Raw genomic sequence first — 20,539 nt, 5'->3', positions numbered from 1 at the left:
GTTTTTGATGAAGGCAGACCCTGTTACCACATTAGAGTTGAACTATTTTTGTACAGATGTCACTGATAGAACAGGAAAGGGTTTGAGGAAATGAAAGCAATGAGGAACCTCAGAGAAAATATATGTGGTAATCTTGCACAATTGAGAATAAACCAATTCGGAAATTAACCGAAGTCTCTCTTTTACACAGACAGTTACATGTATTATGCATTTTGTAAATATAAACAAATTTTTCATAAAAACAAGTTTAGATTCATAAAATGGATGATATAAAGATCTGAAAATCTCATCTTTCTTCTTCAGAAGTGAAAATATACTGTGACACATTTCCCCTTTTTTCCGCAGGTGTTTTAAACAGCTCTTCTGTTTATTCGGACCGTATTAAAAAATTATAGCTTTCTTCAGCCTGCTTATGAACTCTTATGTTCATAACTGAGGGCAGATCTGAGTTCTGAAAAACACCACCACCCCAAACTAACCCCAGCACTAAAGAGAACACCGTTACGCTGCTCCACAGCCAAAGCTTATATCCTTCCACCTCATGCTTAAAGATCCAATTTACAGGACGCAAATTAACATGGAATTAATTAACTTCTTTTTTCTGTGATGTTATACTACTGTCGCTCTGTAAAAACTGGAAGTTCAACTTTCAGAGCTGCTGTGATTGTAAATTGTGGCAAACAACTAAATACAACACTGTAAGAGTCGGCACAAACCAAGGGAAACAACAAACTCTTCTGCAGTCCCTGCTGCGTCTAAACCACTTTCACCAAGAGAACCAGTGATGGAGCCACAGTCGTGTTACATCATCAGTGTCTGGGGGAACGTTAATGTCACGATGAGAAGGACAAGGAGGTGAATGTTCACACAAGGAAAAACAAAAGCACAATCTGAAAATAAACGCAGGCAGGTCACAGAAACAAAAACTGAAGAGAACTTGGGCAGGAACAGACATCTACAAAACACACATCTACACACAAGACATTAAACAGGAGACAAAACACTGGACGAGAGACTGAGCAGGAGATAAGAGAAAGACCAGAGCAGAAACAGGACTGGAGCAGAGACAGGAGATGAAACGGGATTGGACAATGGACAGATGACTGAAATAACTGGGACTGGACTGGGCAAAGGAACATGGACCATCACAGGAACAGGGACAGAGACAAAGGTGGGAACAGGCAGAGTGATACAGACAGAGACAGGAACTAAAACAGGAATGGACCAGGTACAAAAACAATCACAGGCAATGGCCCAGGACTCGTAGGAGCCTGTGACATAGACTGTGAAACCAGCCTGGACACAGCTCTGGAAGATGACCATGGGGATGACACAGGAATACGAGAAGCCGCAGGAGCCACAGTCACTGGAGCAGAAGCCAACACAGGAGCAGAGGTGGTGGGAACCACAGACACAGGAGCAGAAGCAGCGGGTGCCGAAGTCACTGGAGCAGAAGTGGCGTGCACTAAGGTCACTGGAGCAGGGACAGGCAGCAGTCCTGCTGCGACTCCTCTAAAACAGGGGCACAGCTGATGGAATGGCAGGTGCTGTGGCTGCTTGAGGAGCAGGTGCTGGAGTTGGTGAGGGATTGGAAGGTCCAATGGGTGCACACATCACCCAGAAATCTCTTGATAAAGGTTCCTTATGATATACGACTGCTGTTAGCCTCATCTCTTCTGCCCCGAGGCTTGAGGTTAATAACACCAACCCTCAATGCCCCCACAATTTCCATTAGTTAGAACAATGAAATTACTTTGTGCAAACGAGTTTAGATTTGAGCTTTTAATGGACAGTTTTACCAATGAGTGAGTGTTGTATCCTGATTAGAGCGCTTGTTTATTTTTTTTTATGTTGTTAAGTATTTTGTGTTGTAAGATGGTCTGGACATGGTTTTGTGTTGTACACGGTCTGGACTAATTCTTTTGTAAGAAAGAATGCAGTAATCAAAAGCTCCTTTAACTTCTTTCTAGTAAACCCGTCCAAGACGCTCAGCAGCAAGCACCACAGTACTGTGACACAAAGAATAAAAAGTGGGAGCTTAGCCTACCACATGCTAACTGCGTGTATATATACACTGGAGCTAATGAGCAACAGCATGACCCAGAAGAGAAAGGGGGGAGGGGCGGGGGAAGACTGCTCCTCAACTACGGTGGCTGCCCAAGCCCAAAAATAACTAATGGCCCAGTGACAGCTCTACCTGCTACACACGGTCTGGACTAATTCTTTTGTAAGAAAGAATGCAGTAATCAAAAGTTCCTTTGACTTATAATTTATTCCAAAAGATAATGCAAACAATAGTCATTCATAAGATGAAGAAACATTGCATTGTCCCACAACATAATAGGGTTTTCATGTGTGGTATCTGAAATGAAACAAATGCTCATCATACAATTAGTAAACTACTTACTAGCTTTTTCTTACACTTTTCTCCCTCATGAGCAACAGCTTTTGGAGCTTGATGCATGTTCCTTGTAATTTATCTGTTGAGATGATTTTGAACCATAAATGATGCAAATCACAGGCTTTATCATAGCGTCTCAATTTTTGCTGACAGTTTTCACAAGAGACTCACATTAGAGAATCAAATGAAGCAACAACCACAGAGCAGAGTGTTTCAGAAAAGTCCCCACTGGGATTAGACCTCCTTCACTGTCAGCCAATGGCAGAGCAAGAGTCCTGATGCATTATCAGTCTCTAGGAAAAATGAAAATGGAGCATGGCATAAAGTAACATTAAGTTATAGATAGATAGATAGATAGATAGATAGATAGATAGATAGATACTTTATTGATCCCCAGGGGAAATTCAAGAGTTTTAAAGTGTTGCTTACAACTGTATACAGTGTGTTTCATAAACGTGTGTATATTGACTTTCAGAAAAACTTCACATTGTATGAAATCAGAGAAATACTGCTGACAAGTTCATAGCCCTGGCCCTATTCTACAAAAAATGTTCTGGGAACTAATTACATGGCACTGGACAGTCATTAATAATGATGTGTTGGTAAGTATATTACTTAATTTCTTTTAAAGGGAATGTCTGTGATCATGGGGAAACTCAGTTCTAAGATCAGCGTTTTTAAGGTGGAACAATGTGTTTGAGGAAAAAAATGACAGTTTATGGTTAAAATGTAAATTATCTGTAAGTTTTTTATTCACAGTTTGAACTCCCACAGAAAGTCATTTGTAACTGGAGTTGTTTATTTTGTAGCTCTGTCGCTAATGCAGTTAGCCATCTCCTGAGTCTGGAGACATTTCCACCTTAAGTGAAGACACCTATTACCCCCCTATGGAGCAGGAATAGAGCAACATCCTCATCTCGGTTTGTGCTTTTCAGCGTTTGGAGTCTCACCATTGTCTAAAAAAGTGTTTTTTTATTATAATCATGAACTATACCTTTAATGAAGTCTGCCTTTATTCAGAAGTTGCACTTTTAGGTGCAGATGAAGCAGACTTTACTTGACTGTCTCTAGATAAAGAAACTATTCTGTAAATGTTTCTGTTTATTAATAAAAGCAGACAACATTGCTCTAGTGAACATTGTTAACTAATGGTCTGCGTGCTGGACATGACCTTGGAATTAAAAGTACAGTTTGTAGAAATAGTAATTAAGAAGTGTTTATTGAAATCAGTGAAACACAAATATGTAAAACATTACTTCTTAATGTTGGACAAATAAAACCCTAAACATTTTTCAGTTAATAGAAACCTATATTTCTGATCGTAGCCTGATTCCTAATAACAGTAAAAAGCTTTAGGCTTAATAAAAAAGGAACGGTCTGGTATAATTCCTCAAGAAATGACAAATATATCCACGTTTAATGATTAATATAATTCTTTTCTAAAATCACACTCAGTCTATTTTTTGTTTTTGTTCATAAATATAATCAGCTCTAGTGAGAATGTTCTGTAAATGAAGGTCAATGCAATCTCAGAAATAAGGTACTGTACAGGTATATTATTGGTCACTAAAGGTACAAACCAATGTACCTTTAAAAGATATAGCAGTGGTTTAGAGTCCGGATGTGGTCCCTAAATGTAATATTAGAGAAGTTAATCGTTCTTTATAGAACTGTGTAAAATAAAAGAACATAATAAAAGTCCTGGAGATGAAATGAGGCGAATGAAATCAACACAATTTTGTGGTAACACAATAATGTTCCCTAATTGAAGGTAATTAAAGGTACAGAATATTTTCTCTTGAGGGTACAATCACAGGGACAGCAAAAGGCTCCAGTGTACAATCAAATCTTCTAAAACAGTCCATTAACTCATTAAAATCCTCAGAGTCATTTGTATTGAGCCACCCCCAAAACACACTCACCTTCACATGAAAAGAAAGAAAATCAAAAAATAACAGGGTTGATAGTATCTCTCGGATACAGGTGATTAAAGCTGTGTAATGGACTCCACTGCTCCTCCACCTCAGTCTCCAGCTCAGCTCCAGAACCTGCAGCAGTTCAGAGAAAACAGCTCAGTGTTACACTCAGTTTAACTGATCACTTCAAACTGAAGATTAAAACCACAGTGCAGCTCTTACCAGCTCTTAACTCGACACCAGGATCCGCCCTGAAACACATTAATAATCACACAGTGAATTATATTAATTAAATACATGAACCCTCCAGATTCATGAATATCAGCTAAACTCTGTGATCTCCACTCACCTGAGGATTTCTTCTTGTAGTAGATGAATCCAGCAGCTGAGAGGATGAGCCCCAGCACCAGCCCCGACGCTCCGATAGCGATCTTATTCCTGTCAGACTCAGGAAGAGAAGGATCTGAGGATAACAGATGTATAATATTTGTATTTAATCTAAACTACTTCAGAAGAAATTAAGGTACACAATGTCTGCATAAGTATTCACCCGTCTGCCTTTGCATGCATATAAACTTGAGTGACATTCCATTCTTAATCCACAGGGTTTAAGGGTTCCTATCACTGAAACTAAGGGGCCGAGACCAACTCCTGAAAAACAACCCCACATCATAATCCCCACCTCCCACCCCGGCAACCGCCCAACCCAAACTCATCCATTAGATTACCAGACAGAGGAGCATGGTTCATCACTGCAGAGAACACATCTCCACTGCTCTAGAGTCCAGTGGCGGTGTTCTTTACACCATTCCATCCGACGTTTTGCATTGCACTTGGTGATGTAAGGCTTGGATGCAGCTGCTTGGCCGTGGAAATTCATGAAGCTCTGTACGCAGTGTTCTTGAGGGAATCTGAAGGCCATATGAAGTTTGGAGGTCTGTAGCGATTGACTACAGAAAGTTTGAGACCTCTGAGCACTATGCCCCTCAGCATCCACTGACCCCTCTCTGTCATTATATGTGGCCTACCACTTTGTGGCTGATTTGCTGTGGTTCCAAATTTCTTCTACTTTGTTGTAATACCACTGACAGATGACTGTGGAATATCTAGTAGGGAGAACATTTAATAGACGTGTTGTACAGGTGGCATCCTGTGCCATGCTGGAATTCATTGAGCTCCTGAGGGTGACCTAATCTTTCACAAATGTTTGTAGAAGCAGTCTGCATGCCTAGGTGATTGATTTTAGTCACCTGTGGCTATGGAAGTGATTTGAACTGATGATTTGGAATACTTTTTTGCAATATAGTGTAGCACTATGCAGATCATTAAAGGCTATCTAAGCATTATATTTTGAAATTCTTCGCTCAAAGTGTTCGAGTGAAGCTTTGTGAGAATGTTTTGTTTCAAGAGGCAAAGTGACAATAAAGAGACAAAGCTGCTATTCACTCAGCATCATCTGGGTGGAGTTAACATGTTCTCCCTGTGTCTGTGTAAATAAATAAAACAACTGACCTAAGACCATTATTGACCACCAGAGACTATTCAAGGGTGAGAAACCCCATCTTGAAACACCTCCTCAACTGAACTGTGTATTCAGCAATTTTTCACAAGCACATGCTGGATGAATTGCTGCTCAAACAGCTCATGAACATGAAGTGGTTCAGTATTAAACAAGTTTTATTGGTGTGTAATAATCTCATTCTGTGCTCACCCCAGTCATAGGTCATAGGTCCTGAGAAGCTGGCGTGCTCCACCACACAGGAGATCTTCTCTCCCGATCTGGGGGTGTACTCCAGGTGAGAGTGGACCTGGTAGTACCAGTCTCCATCAGCCAGCTCCTCAGTGGAGATCACATCAGTGGTAACTTTTTTACCGTCTCTCTGCCAGTACACATCGATGGCTTGAGGGTAGAAGTCATATGCGCTGCACATCAACATGGATGTGTGTCCACCACTGGGCTGCTGTTCTGCATTGAGTTCCACCCTCGGCCTCACTGCAAAACCACAGAGATATGACCAATACCTTAAGAAGATATTCATATTTGTGTGTTATTATTAGTGCAATCAAACAGAACAGGACTAAATAGACAGGTATTTTCAGCAAGGCGTATTCTCAGATGTCTTTTGTAATCTCAGTGAACCAACTGATGATGTGATTCCTAAAATATATGTTATAAAATAAAATAATAAAATAATAAGTACTTACCACAGTGTTATATTCAACAAATATTTACACAGTACATCAATTTACAGTTTAAGAGCTCTTAAGAATTCATTATATAAGTCTTACAGTGGTGTGAAAGTGTCTGCCCCTTTCATGATTTATTTTTTGCACGTTTTTCACTCTTAAATGTTTCAGATCATCAAACAAATTTAAATATTAGTCAAAGACAACATGAGTAAACACAAATGCATTTTTTTTAATGAAGGGTTTTATTATTAAGGGAGAAAAAAAAATCCAAACCTACATGTTCCTGTGTGAAAAATAATTTGCCCCTAAACCAAATAACTGGTTGAGCCACCCTTAGCAGCAACAACTGCAATCAAGCGTTTTGCGGAAACTTGCAATGAATCTTTCACAGCTCTGTGAGGTCACGAACAGATGACTGGACATTGTCCTTCAGGGCTATTTGGTAGATGGTGGAATTCATGGTTCCATTTATCACAGCAAGTCTTCCAGGTCCTGAAGCAGCAAAACAGCCCCAGACCATCACACTACCAACACCATATTTTACTGTAGGTATGAAGATCTTTTTCTCAAAATGCGGTGTTACTTTTATGCCAGATGTAATGGGACACACACCTTCCAAAAAGTTCCACGTTTGTCTCGTCAGTCCACAGAGTATTTTCCCAAAAGTCTTGGGGATCATCAAGATGTTTTCTGGTAAAATTGAGATGAGCCTCAATGTTCTTTTTGCTCAGCAGTGGTTTTAATGTTGGCACTCTGCCATGCAGGCCATTTTTGCCCAGTCTCTTTCTTATGGTGGAGTCCTGAATGCTGACCTTAATTGAGGCGAGTGAGGCCTGCAGTTCTTTGGATGTTGTTGTGGGGTCTTTTGTGACTCTTGGACGAGTCGTCGCTGCACTCTTGGGGTAATTTTGTTCAGTCGGCCGCTCCTGGTTCACCACTGTTCTGCGTTTTCACTGTTTGTGCATAATGGCTCTCACTGTGCTTCACTTGAGTCTCAAAACTTTAGAAATGGCTTTATAACCTTTTCCAGACAGATAGAATTCAGTTACATTCTTTCTCACCTGTTCCTGTTTCTTTGGATCTTGGCATGGTGTCTAGCTTTTGAGGATTTTTTGGTCTACTTCGCTTTGTCAGGCAGGTCTATTTAATTGATTTCTTTTTTGAGAACAGGTGTGACAGTAATCAGGCCTGGATGTGACTAGAGAAAATGAACTCAGGTGATAAACCACAGTTATGTTTTAACTGGGGGGCAAACACTTTTTCACACAGAGCCATGTAGGTTTTCTCCCTTAATAATAAAAACCTTCATTTAAAAACTGCATTTTGTGTTTGTGTTTTATTTGATTAATATTTAAATTTGTTTGATGATCTGAAACATTTAAGAGTAACAAACAAACAAAGGAGAAATCATGAAGGGGGAAACACTTTTTCACACTACTGTATATTAATTAAGTTAATTTGCTCTACAATGACTGAACAGTCAATTGTATCATAAACAGATCATTTGTCATTTAGTCTGCCTTCACAAACATTTTGAAGAGAGAAAGACCAGTTTATAATTATCATATAGAATTATCATGCAGAATTATGTAAATTCTTTACTACTGCAGTAATATGACTAGTGACCACCCACCTTCTTCCAATGAAAGGGAAAAGGCCACTTCCAGTAATCAGACAGGTTGATACTTATTGGGTCCATTCTGCTACAGTGATAATGTCAGCAGTCCATATTTTCAAAACAAGCTTGGACCCTGTGAGTCTGTAATGTCTCCCATTCCAGTACTTATCATAAATAGAAAAAACAGGGAGTACAGAACAGATGTCCTTAGACATCAGCCAGATCTGGAACCCAAGTCCTTTGTTTTAAAACTAGCTCTTTTTAATATTAAGTCTCTTACAAATAAATCATTTATAGTCAGTGAACTTATCACCGCACACAATTTAGACTCTTTGCTTTTAACAGAAACCTGGCTAGAAAACAGCACCAATGCTGTTGTCCTTTTAGAATCCACTCCCCCAGACTATCGTTTTAATAGTGTATGTAGAGAAAACAGAAAAGGTGGTGGAATAGCCGCCCTGTTTAAAAATATATTTAAATGCAAGCATGCAGCGTTTGGTGACTTCCTCTCTTTTGAGTGTCTTACTATTGTGCTAAAAGGTGCACCTCATATTTTAATACTTGCTATTTATAGACCACCTACATTCTCTGCAGATTTCATTGATGAATTTACTGAGCTGCTAGCAGTCATTTCAACTGACTTTGATCACTTTGTCATCTCAGGAGACTTTAATGTGCACATAGATAATGCCTTGGACAAAACTACTAAGGAACTTTATCCTTTACTTGATGTCTTTGGTCTGTCCCAGCTGTGAATGTACCTACCCACAACCACGGGCACACACTGGACCTGGTCATTACTAATGGGCTGAATATTTCATCTATATATGTGAAAGGTTTTCTGGATCTCTGATCACTTCTGTGTCTTTTTTAATACTGAAACCACTCCAGCTGTTAAAACCATGTCTGTCAGTGTGAAGAAAAGATATTTTACTGAGAACACGAAGGAGCTGTTTATGGAGGCTATGTCAAAAACACAGTGCATAATATCTCACTCTCCTGAAAGTGCTCTTGCGGACCTTAACTCCAAAGCTCTGAATCTTATTGACAATGGCGATGACGATGGCGATGCAGCATGGGGGTAAAATCCAAGAAAAACGATTGCAGAAAGGCTGAGCATAAATGGAAGCACACAGAACTTCCCATTCACTTGGAAATGTATAAAGAGAAACTCAGTAAGTACAAACAGGATTCCAAAAAACTTGGGACACTAAACAAATTGTGAATAAAAACTGAATGCAATGATGTAGAGATGGCAAATGTCAATATTTTATTCGTTATAGAACATAGATGACAGATCAAAAGTTTAATCTGAGTAAATGTAACATTTTAAAAGAAAAATATGTTGATTCAACATTTCACAGTGTCAACAAATCCCAAAAAAGTTGGAACAAGTAGCAATAAGTGGCTAGAAAAAGGAAATTGAGCATATAATGAACAGCTGGAAGACCAATTAACACTAATTAGGTCAATTGACAACATGATTGGGTATAAAAAGAGCTTCTCAGAGTGTCAGTGTCTCTCTGAAGCCAAGATGGTAAGAGGATCACAAATTCCACCATTGTTGCGCAGAAAGATAGTGCAGCAATACCAGAATGGTGTTACCCAGCGTAAAATAGCAACGACTTTTAAGTTATCATCATCAACCGTGCATAACATCATCAAAAGATTCAGAGAATCTGGAACAATTGCTGTGCGTAAGGGTCAAGGCCGTAAAACTCTACTGGATGCTCCTGATCTCCGGGCCCTTAAACGTCACTGCACCTCAAGCAGGAATGCCACTGTCAAGGAAATAACAGAATGGGCTCAGGAATACTTCCAGAAAGCATTGTCAGTGAACACAATCCACCGTGCCATCCGCCGTCGCCAGCTGAAACTCTACACTGCAAAGAGGAAGCCATTTCTAAGCAAGCTCCACAAGCTCAGATATTTGCACTGGGCCAGGGGTCTTTTAAAATGGCGTGTGGCAAAATGGAAGACTGTTCTGTGGTCAGATGAGTCACGAATTTCTTTATGGAACACTGGGACGCCATGTCATCCGGACCAGAGAGGACAAGGATAACCCAAGTTGTTATCAGCGCTCCGTTAGGAAGCCTGCATCACTGATGGTATGGGGTTGCATGAGTGCTTGTGGCATGGGCAGCTTGCATGTCTTGGAAATGCACCATTAATGCAGAGAACTATGTTCAGGTTCTAGAACATATGCTCCCATCTAGACGTCATTTCTTTCAGGGAAGACCCTGCATTTTTCAACAAGATAATGCTAGACCACATTCTGCAGCAATCACAACATCATGGCTACGTAGGAGAAGGATCCGGGGACTGAAATGGCAGCCTGCAGTCCAGATCTTTCACCTGTAGAGAACATTTGGCGCATCATAAAGAGGAAGGTGCGACAAAAAAGGCCCAAGACAATTGAACAGTTAGAGGCCTGTATTAGACATGAATGGGAGAGCATTCCTATTTCTAAACTTGAGAAACTGATCTCCTCTCGCCCCAGACGTCTGAGTGTTGTAAGAAGAAGGGGGGATGTCACACAGTGGTAAAAATGGCCTTGTCCCAACTTTTTGGGGATTTATTGACGCCATGAAATTTTGAAACAACATATTTTTCCCTTAAAATGATACATTCTCTCAGTTTAAACTTTTGATCTGTGATTTTTGTTCTATTCTGAATAAAATATTAGATGTTGGCACCTCCACATCATTGCATTCAATGTTTATTCACAATGTGTTTAGTGTCCCAACTTTTTTGGAATCCGGTTTGTACAATTTGAAAGTTAGAAAGGCCAGAAAAACCTACTTCTCTGACATCATTAGTAAAAGCTCTAACACCCGCTCATTATTCACAATATTTGATCAGCTGAGAAACCCAGCACCACAGGTAAACCCAGAACTACTCTCTGTGGAAAAATGTAATGAATTTGTAGCTTTCTTTAGCAATAAAATTCTAAACATCCGGCAACCGAGCTTCAATATGTCCCTTGACAGCAGAGCTGTTCAGATCCATCCATCCATCCATTATCCACCGCTTATCCGGGTCTGGGTCGCGGGGGAAGCAGTCGGAGCAAAGAAACCCAGACCTCCCTCTCCCCAGCCACTGACTCTAGCTCCTCCGGGGTTATACCGAGGCGTTCCCAGGCCAGTCGAGACATATAGTCTCTCCAGCGTGTTCTTGGTCTGCCCCTGGGCCTCCTCCCCGTTGGACATGCCCGGAACACCTCTCCAGGAAGGCGTCCAGGAGGCATCCGAACCAGATGCCTGAACCATCTCAGCTGGCTCCTCTCGACGTGGAGGAGCAGCGGCTCCACTCCGAGTCTCTCCCGGATGTCCAAGCTCCTAACCCTGTCTCTAAGGGAGAGTCCAGACATCCTGCGGAGAAAACTCATTTCAGCCGCTTGTACCCGCGATCTCGTTCTTTCGGTCACTACCCAAAGCTCGTGACCATAGGTGAGGGTTGGGACGTAGATTGAACGGTAAATCGAGAGCTTTGCTTTTCTGCTCAGCTCTCTCTTCACCACAACGGACCGGTACAGAGCCCGCATTACTGCTGACGCTGCACCGATCCGCCTGTCAATCTCACGCTCCATCTTTCCCTCACTCGTGAACAAGACCCCGAGGTATTTAAACTCCTCCACTTGAGGCAGGATCTCACTTCCAACCTGGAGAGAGCACTCCACCCTTTTCCGGCTGAGTACCATGGACTCGGACTTGGAGGTGCTGATCCTCATCCCTACCGCTTCACACTCGGCTGCAAACTGGTCCAGCAAGAGCTGGAGGTCCCGGCTCGATGAAGCCAACAAGACCACATCATCTGCAAAAAGCAGACATGGAATCCTGAGACCACCAAACCGGACACCCTCCGCCACTTGGCTACGCCGAGAAATTCTGTCCATAAAAATTATGAACAGAACCGGTGACAACGGGCAGCCCTGACGGAGTCCAACTCTGACTGGAAACCAGTCAGATTTACTGCCAGCCATACGAACCAGACTCCTGCTCTGTTTGTACAGGGACTGGATAGCTCGTAACAAAGAGCCCAGTACCCCATACTCCCCGAGCACCCCCCACAGAATACCCCGAGGGACACGGTCGAATGCCTTCTCCAGATCCACAAAACACATGTAGACTGGTTGAGCAAACTCCCATGCACCCTCCAGGATCCTAGCGAGGGTAAAGAGCTGGTCCTGTGTTCCACGACCGGGGCGGAATCCGCATTGTTCCTCCTGGATCCGGGGTTCAACTATCAGTCGGACTCTCTTCTCCAGTACCCCCGCATAGACCTTACCAGGGAGGCTGAGGAGTGTGATCCCCCTATAGTTGGAACACACCCTCCGATCCCCCTTTTTGAAAAGGGGAACCACCACCCCAGTCTGCCAGTCCAGAGGCACTGCCCCCGATGTCCACGCGATGTTGCAAAGACGTGTCAACCAGGACAGCCCCACAACATCCAGAGCCTTGAGGAACCCGGGGTGAACCTCATCCACCCCCGGGGCCCTACCGCCAAGGAGTTTCCCTACCACCTTGGCCACTTCAGCCCCAGTGATAGACGAGCCCCCCCCGGGGTCCCCAAGCTCTGCTTCCTCTGCGTAAGACGTGCTGGTGGGATTGAGAAGATCCTCAAAGTATTCCTTCCACCGTCTGATGACGTCCCCAGTCGAGGTCAACAGTTCCCCACCCCCACCATATACAGTGTTGGTGGAAAACTGCTTTCCCCTCCTGAGTCGCCTGACGGTTTGCCAGAAACTTCTTGGAGCCGACCGAAAGTCGTTTTCCATGTTCTCACCGAGCTCCTCCCACACCCGAGTTTTTGCCTCAGCGACTGCTGAGGCCGCAAGCCGCTTGGCTCCCCGGTACCTGTCGGCTGCCTCCGGAGTCCCCTGAGCCAACCAGGCTTGATAGGACTCTTTCTTCAGCTTGATAGCCCCCCTCACCCGGGGTGTCCACCACCGAGTGCGGGGATTGCCACCCCGACAGGCACCGACAACCTTGCAGCCACAGCTCCGTTCAGCCGCCTCAACAATGGAGGTCCGGAACATGGCCCACTCGGACTCAATGTCACCAGCCTCCCCCGGGATGCAGTCGAAGCTCTGCCGGATGTGGGAGTTGAAGATCTTTCTGACAGGTTCCTCTGCCAAACGTTCCCAGCAAACCCTCAGCACACGTTTGGGCCTGCCAGGTCTGTCCGGCATCCTCCCCCGCCATCTGATCCATCTCACCACAAGGTGGTGATCAGTTGACAGCTCAGCGCCTCTCTTCACCCGAGTGTCCAGAACATATGGCCGCAGGTCAGATGATACGACTATAAAGTCGATCATCGAAATGCGGCCTAGGGTGTCCTGATGCCAGGTGTACTTGTGGACACCCTTATGTTCGAACATGGTGTTCGTAATGGACAAACTGTGACGAGCACAGAAATCCAATAACTGAACACCACTCGGGTTCAGATCAGCGGGGCCGTTCCTCCCAATCACGCCCCTCCAGGTCTCACTGTCATTACCCACGTGAGCGTTGAAGTCCCCCAGCAGAACAATGGAGTCCCCAGAATGAGTGTTCTCCAGCACTCCCTCTAGGGTCCCCAAGAAGGCATGGTACTCTGAACTGCTGTTCCGTGCATAAGCACAAACAACAGTCAGAGCCCTTTCCCCAACCCGAAGGCGCAGGGAAATTACCCTCTCGTCCACTGGGGTAAACCCCAACGTACAGGCGCTAAGCTGGGGGGCTATGAGTAAGCCCACACCTGCCTTACGCCTCTCACCCTGGGCAACTCCAGAGTGAAAGAGCATCCAGCCCCTCTCAAGGAGATTGGTTCCAGAGCCCATACTGTGTGTCGAGGTGAGCCCAACTATATCTAGCCGGTACCTCTCAACCCCCGTTGGACATGCCCGGAACACCTCTCCAGGAAGGCGTCCAGGAGGCATCCGAACCAGATGCCCGAACCATCTCAGCTGGCTCCTCTCGACGTGGAGGAGCAGCGGCTCCACTCCGAGTCTCTCCCGGATGTCCGAGCTCCTAACCCTGTCTCTAAGGGAGAGTCCAGACATCCTGCGGAGAAAACTCATTTCAGCCGCTTGTACCCGCGATCTCGTTCTTTCGGTCACTACCCAAAGCTCGTGACCATAGGTGAGGGTTGGGACGTAGATTGAACGGTAAATCGAGAGCTTTGCTTTTCTGCTCAGCTCTCTCTTCACCACAACGGACCGGTACAGAGCCCGCATTACTGCTGACGCTGCACCGATCCGCCTGTCAATCTCACGCTCCATCTTTCCCTCACTCGTGAACAAGACCCCGAGGTATTTAAACTCCTCCACTTGAGGCAGGATCTCACTTCCAACCTGGAGAGAGCACTCAACCCTTTTCCGGCTGAGTACCATGGACTCGGACTTGGAGGTGCTGATCCTCATCCCTACCGCTTCACACTCGGCTGCAAACTGGTCCAGCAAGAGCTGGAGGTCCCGGCTCGATGAAGCCAACAAGACCACATCATCTGCAAAAAGCAGACATGGAATCCTGAGACCACCAAACCGGACACCCTCCGCCACTTGGCTACGCCGAGAAATTCTGTCCATAAAAATTATGAACAGAACCGGTGACAACGGGCAGCCCTGACGGAGTCCAACTCTGACTGGAAACCAGTCAGATTTACTGCCAGCCATACGAACCAGACTCCTGCTCTGTTTGTACAGGGACTGGATAGCTCGTAACAAAGAGCCCAGTACCCCATACTCCCCGAGCACCCCCCACAGAATACCCCGAGGGACACGGTCGAATGCCTTCTCCAGATCCACAAAACACATGTAGACTGGTTGAGCAAACTCCCATGCACCCTCCAGGATCCTAGCGAGGGTAAAGAGCTGGTCCTGTGTTCCACGACCGGGGCGGAATCCGCATTGTTCCTCCTGGATCCGGGGTTCAACTATCAGTCGGACTCTCTTCTCCAGTACCCCCGCATAGACCTTACCAGGGAGGCTGAGGAGTGTGATCCCCCTATAGTTGGAACACACCCTCCGATCCCCCTTTTTGAAAAGGGGAACCACCACCCCAGTCTGCCAGTCCAGAGGCACTGCCCCCGATGTCCACGCGATGTTGCAAAGACGTGTCAACCAGGACAGCCCCACAACATCCAGAGCCTTGAGGAACCCGGGGTGAACCTCATCCACCCCCGGGGCCCTACCGCCAAGGAGTTTCCCTACCACCTTGGCCACTTCAGCCCCAGTGATAGACGAGCCCCCCCCGGGGTCCCCAAGCTCTGCTTCCTCTGCGGAAGACGTGCTGGTGGGATTGAGAAGATCCTCAAAGTATTCCTTCCACCGTCTGATGACGTCCCCAGTCGAGGTCAACAGTTCCCCACCCCCACCATATACAGTGTTGGTGGAAAACTGCTTTCCCCTCCTGAGTCGCCTGACGGTTTGCCAGAAACTTCTTGGAGCCGACCGAAAGTCGTTTTCCATGTTCTCACCGAGCTCCTCCCACACCCGAGTTTTTGCCTCAGCGACTGCTGAGGCCGCAAGCCGCTTGGCTCCCCGGTACCTGTCGGCTGCCTCCGGAGTCCCCTGAGCCAACCAGGCTTGATAGGACTCTTTCTTCAGCTTGATAGCCCCCCTCACCCGGGGTGTCCACCACCGAGTGCGGGGATTGCCACCCCGACAGGCACCGACAACCTTGCAGCCACAGCTCCGTTCAGCCGCCTCAACAATGGAGGTCCGGAACATGGCCCACTCGGACTCAATGTCACCAGCCTCCCCCGGGATGCAGTCGAAGCTCTGCCGGATGTGGGAGTTGAAGATCTTTCTGACAGGTTCCTCTGCCAAACGTTCCCAGCAAACCCTCAGCACACGTTTGGGCCTGCCAGGTCTGTCCGGCATCCTCCCCCGCCATCTGATCCAACTCACCACAAGGTGGTGATCAGTTGACAGCTCAGCGCCTCTCTTCACCCGAGTGTCCAGAACATATGGCCGCAGGTCAGATGATACGACTATAAAGTCGATCATCGAAATGCGGCCTAGGGTGTCCTGATGCCAGGTGTACTTGTGGACACCCTTATGTTCGAACATGGTGTTCGTAATGGACAAACTGTGACGAGCACAGAAATCCAATAACTGAACACCACTCGGGTTCAGATCAGCGGGGCCGTTCCTCCCAATCACGCCCCTCCAGGTCTCACTGTCATTACCCACGTGAGCGTTGAAGTCCCCCAGCAGAACAATGGAGTCCCCAGAATGAGTGTTCTCCAGCACTCCCTCTAGGGTCCCCAAGAAGGCATGGTACTCTGAACTGCTGTTCCGTGCATAAGCACAAACAACAGTCAGAGCCCTTTCCCCAACCCGAAGGCGCAGGGAAATTACCCTCTCGTCCACTGGGGTAAACCCCAACGTACAGGCGCTAAGCTGGGGGGCTATGAGTAAGCCCACACCTGCCTTACGCCTCTCACCCTGGGCAACTCCAGAGTGAAAGAGCATCCAGCCCCTCTCAAGGAGATTGGTTCCAGAGCCCATACTGTGTGTCGAGGTGAGCCCAACTATATCTAGCCGGTACCTCTCAACCTCGCGCACCAGCTCAGGCTCTTTTCCCACCAGAGAGGTTACGTTCCATGTTCCAAAAGCCAGTTTCAGTAACCGAGGATCAGAACGCCAGGGCCCCCGACCCCGACCGCCACCCGATCCACAATGCACCAGACCCGGATTACTACCTCTCCCACAGGTGGTGGGCCCATGGGAGAGTGGACCCATGTATTTCCTTTGGGCTAAGCCCGGCCGGACCCCATAGGTGAAAGTCCGGCCACCAGGCGCTCGCCAAGGAGCCCCTCCCCCAGGCCTGGCTCCAGGGTGAGGCCCTGGTAACCCTGCTCCGGGCAAGGGAGGCTGTGTCCTCGTTGTTATCTTCTTCATCCGTGTTCAGATACAGCCTCAAAATCTGAAATGTACCTTGTTTTAATTTGCAGTTATTGATCTGAAAACTCTAGAGGAAAATGTCCAGCATCTAAAATCATCCACATGCATTAGACGTGCTGCCTGCGCACTTTATGAAGGAAGTCTTCTGTTGTCTATCTGAGGACATACTGCAAATAGTAAACGAGTCTCTACTTTCAGGGATCTTCCCTCAAGCATTAAAAACTCCAATAATCAAATCTCTCTTAAAAAGAGCAGTTTAGACAGCACTCCCCTGAACAACTACAGACCCATCTCTAATCTTCCATTCATAGGCAAAATTACTGAGAAAGTTGTCTTTATTCAGCTGAGCAAATTTTTACATGAACACTTATTATGATGACTTCCAGTCAGGCTTCTGTCCACATCACAGCACAGAAACTGCCTTCATAAAGATCCTAAATGACATCCGTCTGACCCCAGACAGTGGTAAAATATCTGTGCTAGTGCTTCTCAATCTTAGTGCTGCCTTTGATACTGTCGATCACAGCATCCTTTTAGACAGACTAGAGAACTGGACAGGGCTTTGAGGAACAGTTCTCAGCTGGTTAAAATAGTATCTAGCCGATTGATACTACTTTATTGCTATTGGTATTTATAAATAAAAACAAACATCACTGACCTGCTTTGTTCCACAAGAATCAGTTGTTGGACCTATACTGTTTAACATTTATATGTTACCACTTGGACAAATCCTTAAAAATAATAAAATCGCCTATCATAGTTATGCAGATGACACTCAGATCTATTTAGTTCTGTCACCAGGTGACTTTAGTCCCATTGACACCTTCTACAACTGGCTCCAGCTCATGCCTGGCGTGGTTCCTTATCCCCTACCGGAGGAGTCGACTCGTGAATCGAGTAACTGCGCCAGTGCGAGTCAAAGGAGTCGGCAAAGGAAGCGTGGAGTCTCCCTCTCGATGGTGAATTACCCCCTCAGTTCCGGGGAATTTTTTTTTGGGGGGGTTAAGGGTAGGGGCTGTTAGCCTCCAACTTCAGGACAAGGGAAGTGAGGCTAACAGGGGCGCACCTCTGGGGGATCCATGGATAAAGAAATCCCTTAAGAGTGTGCCCATCAGATCCCCTAAACCCTTAACAGCACCAGTGCAGGACGTCGCTGCAGGGCCTCCTGCCTCCATGGACGTCGCCGCAGGGCCCCCTGCCTCCGTGGACGTCGCCGCAGGGCCCCCTGCCTCCGTGGACTTCGCCGCAGGGCCCCCTGCCTCCTTGGACGTCGCAGCAGGGCCCCCTGCCTCCGTGGACGTCGCCGCAGGGCCCCCTGCCTCCGTGGACTTCGCAGCAGGGCCCCCTGCCTCTGTGGACGTCGCCGCAGGGCCCCCTTCCTCCGTGGACGTCGCCGCATGGCCCCCTGCCGCCGTGGACGTCGCTAAAGGGCCTCCTGTTTCCATGGCCGTCGTCACAGTGCCCCTAGTTCCCAAGCACCTCTCTGCACTCCCTCCTGACATCCAGGAGAAGCTTGCAAGCCTCTGGGCAAGTCTGGAGGTTTCCTTGAAGGCGGCCACCCAGGCCGCTCCTGTCCCTGAGAAGGCGGCTTCCACGGCCGCACCTGTCTCTGTGAAAGCGGCGCCCCCAGCCGCTCCTGTCCCCGTTAAAGAGGCGCCTCCAGCCGCTCCTGTCCTTGTGAAAGCGGCGCCTCCAGCCGCTCCTGTCCTCGTGAAAGCGGTGCCTCCAGCCGCTCCTGTCCACGTGAAAGCGGCGCCTCCAGCCGCTCCTGTCCTTGTGAATATGTTTTTTAAGATTAATGAAGCGCAGAGTGCTCTTAAAGAGTGTGTTAAAGCTGTGTTCAGAGCTGAGTGTAAATGAACAAGTCAGTGGTGGTTTAGTTGTTTCTGAGCTGCACTGATTCATACTCACCTGCCTTCTCCAGAACAGAGGATAAATCAATCTTTATGTTGTTTCTGCATTATCTCTCCAGTACTCTCATTTCTGTTACAGTGTTCTTGAGTCTTTAAATAAGAACATGCTGCAGTGTCACTCACCTGTTTTATCCAGAATATGAGAGTAGAATATTCGTAGGTTGCGTTTGCAGTATCTCTCCACTTCACCTCTCATCTGCTGTAGGTAAGGACCGCTGTTCCAGCACTCTGCATTCTTCACTCCGTACTCAGTGTACCCTACAAACTCCCCCACAGTGCTGTTAAACCGTATATATGGTTCCTTATTGAAATAAATTGTTGTAATGAATTCCACATCGGTCAGATCTGATGAACTGGTGAGACATTCATTCGTCTCATATTCATAATATCCACCTGTCAACGCTGGAGAGAGAAAATAAATATTTACAATAACAATTAAGTCTGTGTAAGAAAATCATATAAACATGAATACTGTATATAAGCAACATCTACGATTGTGGGAAAATGCTGTTCTCTGGTTTGTTTATGTCCAGAAGTCTTTTAAGGTCGAACAATGTTTGAGGAGGAAAACGACTGTTGTTTGTATATGTCTGAACTACATTTAAGGCCAGACAAACCTACTGTAGATTTTCTGTAAGTGTTTAATCACTGTTTGAATTCCCACATAACATAAACAAATGTGTAACTTGAGCTGTTTAGTTTTGTAGCACTTTTGTTCTGTGTTTACTTTCATGCAAATAGCGCTCTCCTGAATTTAGAGTCAGTTCCACCTTAAGTAATGTAACTGTAAAAGTCAGTGTCACCCCCCTATGGAGCAGGAATAGAGCAACATCCTCATCTCTTTTTTGTGATTTTCAACATTTGTATTTGCCGTATTTCGTACATGAGGAGAGAGAGAGAGAGAGAGAGAGAGAGAGAGAGAGAGAGTAATAGCTATGAAGCATTATTCTTAAGTTAGATTTGAGTTTCTATTAAATAAAAAAAATTCTATAAATATAAAGTACATTTTAAACTAATTAAAATGAAAACTCTTATACATCAACACAGTTCCTACTTTAGGATTAATTACATTTGCCAGAAATTACTTCTTGAAATATATTGTGCATAAATACACATTTTAAATCCAGTCTTCACCTGTTCACTTCAGTGTGTTCTTCCAGACGCCTCTCCACACACTGATAACTTCACTGATAACTAACCGTTACAACTGTATTCATGTTTATTTTATATTAAGTCTATAAAAGCTCAGTGCAAATCACATTTACACTCCAGATAAAAGTGTTACACGCATATAATTCAAATAAAACTACTCAGATAAGTATAAATGTAAACACACCTGTTCTGACGATCAGAGTCAGGAGGAGCAGCAGCTGCAGACTCAGGAACATTTTCACCTCGATCTGTGTCCAACAACTGAGAGAGTTTCAGAGAGAGAGAGGGTTCCAGTTCATACACACAGCTCAGTTCATCAATCAATCAGAGTCTGATACACCACTTCATCACCAGTTACTAGGCAGAGGCAGAAAAGCATCTGTCCAGGCGACTTCATAGTTAAGTAATGACAACTGGTAAAACTGTGCACAAATCTGTGTATTATTAAAAAAAAAAAAA

At 45.6% G+C, this 20,539-nt stretch overlaps 1 protein-coding gene across 2 annotated transcripts; it reads right to left on the bottom strand.

The window, feature by feature from the left end:
- Positions 1-2,325: 2,325 nt before the first annotated feature.
- Positions 2,326-20,322, bottom strand: LOC136666339 (H-2 class II histocompatibility antigen, E-S beta chain-like). 2 transcript variants are annotated; one of them, XR_010795357.1, is made up of 7 exons: positions 20,265-20,322; positions 19,052-19,330; positions 6,029-6,310; positions 4,667-4,780; positions 4,540-4,568; positions 4,324-4,449; positions 2,326-2,694 (listed from the first exon to the last, which is right to left on the bottom strand). XR_010795357.1 is itself a non-coding variant. In XM_066644455.1 (6 exons), exons 1-5 carry the CDS (start codon positions 20,314-20,316, stop codon positions 4,546-4,548), a joined length of 750 nt encoding a protein of 249 aa, XP_066500552.1. In that variant the 5' UTR covers positions 20,317-20,322; the 3' UTR covers positions 3,687-4,449; positions 4,540-4,545. The 2 variants fall into 2 exon arrangements, 1 of the variants encoding a protein (XP_066500552.1); XM_066644455.1 differs by lacking the exon at positions 2,326-2,694 and having other exon boundaries at positions 3,687-4,449.
- Between the last annotated feature and the right edge of the window lie 217 nt (positions 20,323-20,539).

Source organism: Hoplias malabaricus, chromosome 14, assembly GCF_029633855.1.
Source record: "Hoplias malabaricus isolate fHopMal1 chromosome 14, fHopMal1.hap1, whole genome shotgun sequence".
Taxonomy (NCBI): domain Eukaryota; kingdom Metazoa; phylum Chordata; class Actinopteri; order Characiformes; family Erythrinidae; genus Hoplias; species Hoplias malabaricus.
Note: the sequence above shows the minus strand (reverse complement) of the source record. Positions and strands in the feature narration are given on the sequence as shown.